Raw genomic sequence first — 11,068 nt, 5'->3', positions numbered from 1 at the left:
CCTGACAATGTAAATGAAAGGTCTCCTTTCACTGACCCTGTCCCTCTTTCCTGACAACGTAAATGAAAGGTCTCCTTTCACTGACCCTGTCCCTCTTTCCTGACAACGTAAATGAAAGGTCTCCTTTCACTGACCCTGTCCCTCTTTCCTGACAACGTAAATGAAAGGTCTCCTTTCACTGACCCTGTCCCTCTTTCCTGACAATGTAAATGAAAGGTCTCATCACGAATGACACAATGTTTTGGACACAAAAGTTGGACATTTATACAGAAATAACAATGAACAAGTTTCAAATGGTATATTTTCATACATCATTTGAAACAGTCAATTTTGTTTCTGTACAACTTAATCTTTACCCAAAAGAATAATTGTGTCCTTTCAATACCTTGCATACAGAAATAAAATTTTTAATTTTCCTTCTTTTTTACAAATAAAAAACAAAATCGAGATTTCAATCATCATCATAGATTGGTTCAAATTCTTGATCACCTAAAGACTCAATTGGTTGACTATTTTTATTATCTTGCTCCTTTTCACCTTCGGTTTCGGATGGGACAACAACATTTTCTAGTACTGCAATACCAACATTGACATCTCCATCCCCTACTTCCTTACCTTCTGTTACCTGAGGTGTTTCCTCTTCTGTATGATTTAACTTTTCAGCTTTCATCTCCACTTGTTCCTCCACCATCTCACCCTCACCATCTCCTGGCCCTTTATTCTCCTTATCTATGCCTGTCTCTGGCTGTTCAGGCTCCTCTTCAGGCTCTTCATCTCTTTGGTACAACTCATCTATCTCCTGCAACTCCTCCTGGATTTTAGCCGACTGAGCCACAATTATTTCTATTCATATATTACATAACAAAGAGTTAGACAACTGTTTATGGTTACTACTTCTGTAAAGAAATGTTGAAAATCTTTAAACACGGTGAAACCACAGCTGCAATAAAAAACATCACCCAAATGTTGCTTCTCATGAACAATGCTGGAAATTAAATAATCATATTTAAGATATCTGCAATTTAATGAAACAACTACACCAACAATAGGCCTAATGTCCAAGCTCTTATTGATACTACTAGTAAGATATGACACTCACTACTCAGTGAATTAAAATATTCTAAGAAGGTTAACCATAGGTTTAGCTGATTTGGTTAGCCTTGCAAGACAAGAAAATTACTGTAATTTAATAAAACTATCTAATTATGAATGCAATCTAATCCTGTACCTATTCTGTTGATTACAAAATAAGTTTTATATATTTGACCATGATAAACAAAAGTGCTTGCACGTCAGATCAAAAACCCACGTCTTTATAACATAAAATATATTTATTGAAATCTGGTCTCTTAAGTTGACAAACTCATATTTGAATTCTTCCTACAAAAACTACCCAGTTCTTTAGTTTGAATTTGTATTCATATCTTGCCAAAATATGATTGCAGAAACTCATTAAGTCATTGAGAAAAAAAATGCTCATTTACATATTTTCAAATGGTTTTCAAGAAGTTTTGTTCTATACATTAAATTTAATTTGTTATATTACAATTACTTGATTACTTTCTACTTTCAAAACAGAGCTGAAAATCACCACAACAAACAAATTTGCTACTTATACTAGCATTTAGAAAGTCATCACTACAGTTTAAAGTTAAGGCTATATTCAAGGTAATATTAAACATGCAATTATATTGTAAACAAATAAATATATTTTTAAGCTAGATATTGATATACTTAGTCTAAAACTTTATCAATAACCATCTTAAATAATTTACATTAAAATTCAATCAAGATCATAAAAAACAACAACAAAAACACCTTTTTTTTTGCTACAGGACAAAATGGGCAGGTGTGTATATATTTCTCATTGTATTAACGATCACTTAGCACACTGAAATATAGGTGCTGAACTCTTTATTTCAACCATATCTTCCCCAGAGGTATCACCACAGCTCCAGCATGTTAGAAGTAAATACCCTTTGAAGAAGGGTATGAGAATAGTCAATTATCTGTGAAACTTTGAAAATATTCAAGTTTATCCATTTTTCATGCAAGTACTCAACTAGCCATAAACTTTATAACCCATAAAGAATTAGTAGAAAGTTTTATTAAGTGAATTCTAAATTACTGCTTCTAGGTTTCTCTACTTGACCTTGAGACTCATATCTTTAATTACCAGCTCATTCTAAAACTTTAAGTACAATAATCTATTAACATTTTGTAAAAGAAATATAAATTTTTTAATATTTTATAAAGTCTACATTCAAATACATACAGATACACACATTCAATGCTTTATGCATAATGCAAAAGCATCAACTCTCTCACTGCACATTTATAGATAAACAACTCTCTAAGTGCCATAAAACAAAACAAAAGGTATATTTCAATATTTCATACTTATCTAAAACTTAAAACTGCTAAAACTTGGATGGGGTATATACTCTTTTGTCCCTTCAAACTCACATTATAGTGAAGGAGTTAACCTCTTATCATCCATGGAAGGGTTTTTTTCCATTCCCATAGGAACACTTTGACCACAACATAATCAGGCAAGAGGCACTTAAATGGCGTGCGAGACATCTAGTGTGTGTGTGTATATATATATATATATATATATATGGGAAGAGATGATGTCTAGCATGTGTAAATATACAGGTGGTAAAGGATTAATGCTAAAAACTTCACTAAATCCCTAAGAATTCAACTTGACATTAACTTTAAGTGAAACTCACCTTGTCTCTTCTGCTGACTCTCTCTGAGCCGTTTCTCAGATTCAGGTGAGGCTTTGGCTGGCAGGTACATGATGTGTGGTCTGGTCTTGGTTTGTATAAACTTCATTAGTAGCCTCTGTCTACTTTCCCATTCATCATGCTAGAAAGAAAAGAAAATCATTTTAAATTTTAAAACAAGTAAATCATGAAAAACAAACATCAAAATAATTTTTTTACAACATTTATGCAATTTTTATTTAGCAAAATGAAGCATAATAGTCTTCAAAAAAGTAGCAAGGTTTTGAGGAGAAAATTAAAAACAAATCTTTATCATGAAAAAAAAAGAAGCGAATACTATCATGACTACTCAGAATTATATCAATTATACAAAAGACAGATTTCAATTCACCAACATCAATCATACGCAAGTATAATAAGGATAGTCTTAAATGTATTGTCTTCTAAAAATGTACCTATAGTGAGCATTTGATAATGAGAAGCTTATCTTAAATTACCATACTTACAGACAAAAATTGCTTAACAAGACCATAGACCCTATTCAATCTAAGTGTGTAATGAAACCTGAACCACCCCATCTGGTGGCTGGTTTGACAGAACTTACTATTTAACCTCACACTTTAAGACCATTTGGGAATTTATAGCTTACAAATAGGAATTTTTTTTGTATGAGTTCATACTGAAGGGTAAAGTGATTTAATATTCATGTACTGTTCACGCTTTAGTGTGATTTATTTAAAATAAGTGGCCACATTTAATGGTAAATGTTTTAAGAGTGTGAGTAATCCTAATATGAACACTTGGAAAATCATGAGAATTGAGCATAATACAGGAAGAGATTGTTTAAATTGAAGATAATTGAAAAAAAAAGTGACTTGAAAGCACTTCAATCAAGGCTAAGATACATGTTATCAGTTCTTGTTAACATCATTTTAGTGGTTTTTCAGCTTTCTGTTAAATATTATACAAGTTTTCTTATTTAAGATATATTAAAAGTAAAATTTCATTACAAATAGAGTTGTGTTTTTGTGTTTCAGTTATGCTTGAAGACACATATTTGACACAATTTTTGCTAAAAAACAGATTTATTCTCAACATTTCACATTAAAAGCAGAATGTCCAAGTGGTTTCTAAGAAACAAAAGAGAAAAAAAAACACTTTGGGCAAGTGCATTTTATAAGTTACTACTGAATAATTTCAGATTTTTAAACCCATTACATTATCATTAAAATGAAAATGCCTTTTTCAATTTGGTTCTAGCAATAAACAAGTTTCTAAAGGATCAACTGGTCATTAAACTTGCTAAAATTTAGATTTTTTAACAATTACATCAAAAATACATGTAATGGAGCTTCAATCTACTATGAACTTAGAATCCTTAGGAAAATATGGAAAACTGACTGAAAAACCTAGTAAAGTCTAGTTTTCTGGGTGGAGTTATTGAAACTTTTCTGTCTGGAAAACAGAACACAATTCTTGCTGAATGTACTCAACAGAAACTAATTCAAGAGTCAATGATTTTTGTATTTATCTCTAAGATTAAAATACTTAAGTGAAGTTAGGACCAAATAAAATGCTCTAGAAACAACAGTTGCACCTGAGCTATTTAAAAAAAACTTATTCAAACAAACAAAAAAACAAGCCAGTAAAAGAAATTGTAAATGATCACAAATTACTGAGCAAAACACTAGAGAATTCATCATTTACAATCAAAGTATACATGAACTTTCCAAACTGCAGTTTAAAAACAAGTGATACTGCATCTTTCTCTTAAATGCTATGCTTTGGTCAAAATTAAAACCTCCTCTGGCATGTAACCAAGTAATATTTATTAAACACTGCTGAACATATATCACAACACATCATCATACCAACTAAGCCAACACAACAAAAATTCACACATCTTGTTACTGAAACTACTCTCATATTTTTGTGTTTTCCCACACAATCACAATCCATTATTTTTCCAACATTTCCTCAGTACACTGCTGCAAGTCCACCAAACTAACAACTTTTAAAAGAATTAGAAACACTCTGGACTAATAATACTTATGTATTTCAACATGGTTTTCGGTAAGGGTGAAACAATTCGGTTGACTCATGATAGCAAATGTACCTAGATATGTTCATACCAATATTAAACACTATTATTCATAAACAAGCCTAATAAGTTAAAGAAAAACATTAATTTTTGTAACAAAACAACAACAGTTATATATACATCTTCAAAAGGATAGTTTTTAATAATTTTTTATGTATAAAAATTCTAAGAACAAGTCTGAACATTCAACATCTTGAACAATATGCAACAGTTTACAGTACTACTGATTACTTAACAACAGATCAGTGTCAAAACTGACCTCTGGGCTGTGATAATGTTCCCAGCCAAGCAGAATAGATGTTCACTAGCTACACTTATTCCAGGAACAACAAAATAATAATTAGCAGCTTTTTCATTTTGACATTATATGAAAAGTCTTTGGCTTTCAATTTTTGTAACAGACACATCACCAAATACATCTTCCATTGCATTTCTCTTCTAAGTATTGTCATTTGCAGTTGTGGGACCAGTAGTAGCACTGTTATTAGAATAAGATACTGCTTGGTTAGGAAGAGCAGGCTGAGGTTCACCTTCTGGTTCTTAAGGTGTGCTTCTCTTCATCTACTTGTGGTAACAATTTGAATCTAGGATAGCTGCTTCAAGCAAGAAATTCTTGATATCAGTTCTTTCATATTTATCCTTGATATCTTCTGAGATGACATCTCTGACAAGTGAAGGATCTGTGTCCTTTACTCGCATTACCAGCAAACATCAATACATCATTGGGTAGATAAGTGAGATGGTGGGATGCTGTTCATCACACAGTAATTTAGAGATTTGCTACATTAGCTTCAAAATTACCACAATTTTCTACATATTACAAACGTGTTGGTCTAAGTAAGACACCAAATCTTCTGCATTTTTTCTCACTTCTGGTGTCAAATAAATGCAGCTATTACAACAGTCTGTTGTTCAAAGTACCTTTCTCTCATATCATAACTACTATTCCATCTAGTTCTGATATCCGTTATAAGACAATGTTCATGAACTTTCAATTAGTTTTTTTTTATTTGAGTACACAGACAGCAGTAGTACTCTTGTGAAAATATGCAACAATTTTACATACCTTGCCTAATAGTCTAAACATCTGGTTCGCTTCAAGTCCTCTCTGAATAGTTAAGTTCAATATATGGGCAGAACAACCCACATGTGGGCCAAGCCCAGATTCTTCCACAGCTCCAGTCATATTACTTGTCTTGTCAGTTACCACAGCTACACATCCATTAAAATGATCAAAGTTCCATTCATTTACATCATCGGTAAACACTTGACCAACATTTACTCCAGTATGAGATTCATACATAGAATGTATCTATAGAACAGGGTTTGCCATTTTTTAGTCATCTTTTATATAGTGAGCTGTTGCTGTAACTTTCTCCTGTTCTTGAAGTCAGTCCATCAGTAGTTATAGCAACTGGTGAAGCTGTATTTAATTCCTTCAGTACGTTTGATCTGGTGTCAATGTTTCATTGAATTACATTCTAGATGGAATGTCACACCTTGGTCCCAGCACATTGATCATCTTCATAAAGCCTGGATTTTCAACAACAGAACAAGACTTCAGGACCTTTACAATAAAAGTTCCAATAATTTTTGTCATTAGCTGTACTCTGGAACAGTTAATCCTAAATTTGGATTCAAAAGCAGTGTATAATTCAATTTGACTTATTTTTCATTTTATTTTCATAAATATTTTTAATATTTTGGGTACAGAACAATCTTAGATTTCATGTTCATCTTTCTTATGAATATGTGTAGCCATGTTTGTTGAGCTACCAGTGTAGTGCACATGAGTGTAGCATATTCAACAAACTGCAACAGATTTATCAACAATCCTATTAATGTGAACATAATGTTTCACAGTAAAACCAAACTGCTTTCAACTGGGACATTTTCCAGTTTAATTTTCATAGCCAATTTTGTAGTAGTTTCATCTGCATGATTGGCCACCACTATGATTTTTGTTTGAAAGTGAGAGGATCAGATAGCATGAGTAGTCGAGTGAAACAACATGAATGCATCCACGTTTAGGTTTTGGTTCTACTACAAACGTGTTATTGAAGTTAAAAACAGTATATATATATATATATTTCTTTCATATTGAATCAAGATATTAAGCTATGGAATTATAAATTGTACCGTAGAAAAAAAACTTGAGTGATGTACAATTCAACAGTTAAACGTCTAACCCCTGGTGTTCAATCTGTATGTTTTCTCATATGCTAACAGATCTAACATTTAAATGAGATTTAAAACAACAATTGCTCTGAATAATTTTATTTTTTGTCAAGGCTGTTGTCAAGGTTATAAGTTATCACATGGTATGATGATTAGAAGTACAATTATGAACCAGTTTTAAAGAATTTTATTCATTTTAGATCTCAAAGAAAAACTACTAAGAATATAAACAGACAAAATAACAACATCACAATACTGTATTTACAGTTTCGATTGTCTTTTAAAAACAGAAGACTGTGCCTGAAGTATTTATTTATTTTAATCCAAAATGTTACTCAAAACATCTCAGAGCCTGGACTGATCATTGTATAAATAAATGACGGTTTGGTTTAGATATTAGTGATTAATTTATTTTTGTGAGTGAATATTTTATTACTGTTTACTTTTTGTTATAATAAGAGTTAGAAGCACACAATGTAGGAAGTTTTGTTAATATTTCATTGATGTTGAGAATATCGAATGTCACATGCAATATATTGACATCGAGGATATAGAAGGCAAACAGATGATCAAGTGATAAAGATATAAATAGTGAGAGATGAGCAGGAAACAGCAGACAGGTAATAGTGAAAGAGAATAAAGTTGGTGTGAAGTTAAGTACCGTAGAAGTGATAGGCCTAAGATTTAATATGTTAGAGTGAAACTAACAGTAGAAAAGGAGACAAGAAAAATAATTTTATTATGTCAAAGCGTGATTCTAAAGTAATTAAATCAACCCAAATGCACTTTGATGAAAAGAACAGAGGATCATCAGAAGAAAGACCAAATGATTATGGTAACTCATGCCACAACTGTAAGTGAATCATGGAGAATACTAATGCGATAGGAATAGAGAGGATAGGTCAGCTTGACAACTAAAATTCTAAAGAAAAACTAAATAGGCCTAAGTGGATATTTGACAAGAATCTCCGATACTGAAGAATGTTTAAAAAATTTGAGAACTTTCCAGAATTTTCATGACTGGTGGAAATTTTGTGTTTAGTATTAATTTCATTGGAAGTTCTTACAGTTTTGTTTTTATCATTTGTTTAAAGTATAAACAGAGCAGTAGTTAACTATTAAACTAATGTGGATATGTTTCTGTTGTCAGAAGCAAAATAACAAAATATAAGTAGGAGGAAGGGCAAAATTGAAAGCAAATCAATTTTATGATATTTGAGGGCAAGCTCCCCAAAATTTACAATTAGTGGCAGTTTAGGCTTAATTTGAGACAGTGGGGACCAAAATATAATGGGAATCAGGGAAAAAATACTAGCAAAACTGATGTGAAAATAAGCAGTTCAAAGATTAACTTACTTGACCTTTTTTTCCCCTTCAAGCTCTCTATCTTATTTTCTCAATTCTAAATCTAGCTACCAAATCCACTTTAGAATCTTTATCTGTCCATAGTCAGTTATTATGCAGGACCATAAATCCAATCCAAGTTGAAGAAATTGTAAACATACCAAAATTTATGAAGAGAAACAGACCTGTGCTATTCATCAAAATGTTTTATTGTAGGGGTTTGTTTGGAATTAAGCACAAAGCTACACAATGGGCTATCTGTGCTCTGCCCACCACAGGTATCGAAACCCAGTTTCTAGCATTGTAAGTCCGCAGACATACTGCTGTGCCACATTCTTATTGTAAGGGTGACAGAAGTTTAGTGAATACACTTACTATCCTTGCTAGCTCCATTTTCTGGTCAAGATATCTGATGGGCGGGGGGTTATTGTAAGGGTGACAGAAGTTTAGTGAATACACTTACTATCCTTGCTAGCTCCATTTTCTGGTCAAGACATCTGATTTCAGCTTGCTTTTTTCTCCTTTCACGGAATAATTGTTTTTTTCTTTTTAGGGCTTCTTCCTTTTCTTGTACAGCTGCTTCCTCTAACTTTTTTTCTATCTCTTCTCGCTTTTGTGTCTGGAAGTACAATTAAACATGTGCAACATCTGTAAAGGTTACTCATACATTTCCATCCAACTTTGTAATAATCAGCACATTACTTAAAAAAAAACAACAACAAACAAAACAAGAAACACTTTTTCCCCTGAGCAAAAGCTACACAAACAGTTAGAAGATATATCACTAGTTCCAAACTGTATTAAAAACAGCTATTCACACATATCTTTCAGCTTTCTTATATTAAAAGTTTACAACAATGACTTTTACTTTTACATAAACTGACAATTTCATTTGGAATTAAATATATAAAATCAACTATATTTCTATATTTTTCTATGTTGAAGTCTCTTTTTACTAAATAATTTATATATATATTTTTTTTTCATTCGTTAGGTATCAAATCAGGATGGAAGTTGGGTGTCTAACAATGGTAGAAATTAAATGTGGTTCTTAATAACAAAAATGTTAATTATGATGTTACTTTTAAAATCTTAATTTTTTTAGCCATGGATACCATACACACAACTGGCTGTAGGCAGTGAATGGTAGTTGGGACATTTAATGGGTTAAATCACTCACTAACTTGACTGAATTTTGTTTTATATTTACACACACACACATAAACAACATGAGCAAAGAACTGTTTTCTTACCTGTTCTTTCCTACTTGATTCTTCACGTTGAAATTTCTGTAGAGTTCCCAATATCATTCCAAACATTCTACGGTTCCTGTGCAAGAAAACTTACATGAATACACTATTTTCAACCTTACTTGAAATTATACTCTCATTATCTAATGTTCTTAGACACAGAAAAAACTATTTATAATTCTATTTAAACATTCCAAAAAGTCACGAGTAGAATGCACCTTAAGTTTCAAATACATAGCTGAATTTTAACCCTTAATGAAGGTGTATTTTTTTTAGTACAAAGTTAACACATTAGGCTATCTGCACTCTGTTCACTGTGGGGAATCAAACTCTAGATTTTAGCATTGTAAGTTTATTAACTTACTGCTGACCCATCAGGAAAGTTAAGCAAATGTGGGGTACAACTTGGTCAAGAGTTATCTTTCTTTGCGAAGTACATTCACTAGAAATAAACATGACTGCTGTAACAATAAACAAAATATAAAATAAAAATAGAAAAACATTTAAATATTGTTATGTTAACCTAAAGACTTATATTTTAATTTCTATACATAAATCAAGCAATATGAAACTTCTTTTCACAGTTTGTTTTGCTAAACTTCAAGCAATTCTGCACTCATATAAGTGTTTTATGTCTCTAGGTTTAGAGACAAGGATTTCTTTTACCATTTTAACTTGAAAAGCCTAATCTGATATATTCAATTTTCCAAATTTTCTTTAAAAAACGCCATATTATTTAGAGATCTAAAACGTTCTACTTAGTAGTTGTTTAAAAAGTATTTTTGGTTCTCATATGAGAAGATAAATAAATATCAACTAGACATACAGACAGTTATTTTTGGCATATCTACTGAAGTATCAATTTCTGTTACTGCTTCACACCATTAATCAAAATTAGTATAATTATTTCACACCATTAATCAAAATTAGTATAATTATTTCACACCATTAATCAAAATTAGTATAATTATTTCACACCATTAATCAAAATTAGTATAATTATTTTGCACCATTAATCAAAATTAGTATAATTATTTCACACCATTAATCAAAATTAGTATAATTACTTCAAACTGTTTACATGAGAACGTAATTAAAAATCAATAAAATAAAAAATGCATATTTTAAGCAGTTTTCTTTCTCGCTCCATTGTAGACTAGAACAGGCTTGATGCAACACTTGTGTGTTCAATTAGTCTCAGATTCTTGAACAGTAGGTCTAATTACAAGATGTTTTGAAAAGTTCATCATGTAGGTTTTTTGGATTTTATAAGTTTAAGTTCAATGCTACATAATATTTACTTCCTTTTTTTTTTCAGGCACTGAGGCAATTTATTGAGGTTCTTATTCTATCTTCTCAGTCAATGTATATATACTTAGAACATTGTTTGTTTGTTTTGAATTTCGTGCAAAGCTATACTAGGGCTATCTGCACTAGCCGTCACTAATTTAGCAGTGTAAGAC

General features: G+C 31.4%; 1 protein-coding gene across 1 annotated transcript in view; it reads right to left on the bottom strand.

The window, feature by feature from the left end:
• Window positions 1–9: 9 nt before the first annotated feature.
• Window positions 10–11,068, bottom strand: part of LOC106458683 (pinin-like) — a 20,954-nt gene continuing 9,895 nt past the window's right edge. The window contains exons 5-8 of the mRNA XM_013918214.2: window positions 9,609–9,684; window positions 8,819–8,974; window positions 2,736–2,874; window positions 10–843 (exon numbers count right to left, since the gene is read on the bottom strand). Coding sequence (XP_013773668.1) covers window positions 452–843; window positions 2,736–2,874; window positions 8,819–8,974; window positions 9,609–9,684 — 763 coding nt within the window. The 3' untranslated portion in view covers window positions 10–451. The remainder of the gene's footprint in view (window positions 844–2,735; window positions 2,875–8,818; window positions 8,975–9,608; window positions 9,685–11,068) is intronic.

This window comes from Limulus polyphemus, unplaced genomic scaffold (genome assembly GCF_000517525.1).
Source record: "Limulus polyphemus unplaced genomic scaffold, Limulus_polyphemus-2.1.2 Scaffold500, whole genome shotgun sequence".
Lineage (NCBI taxonomy): Eukaryota > Metazoa > Arthropoda > Merostomata > Xiphosura > Limulidae > Limulus > Limulus polyphemus.
Note: the sequence above shows the minus strand (reverse complement) of the source record. Positions and strands in the feature narration are given on the sequence as shown.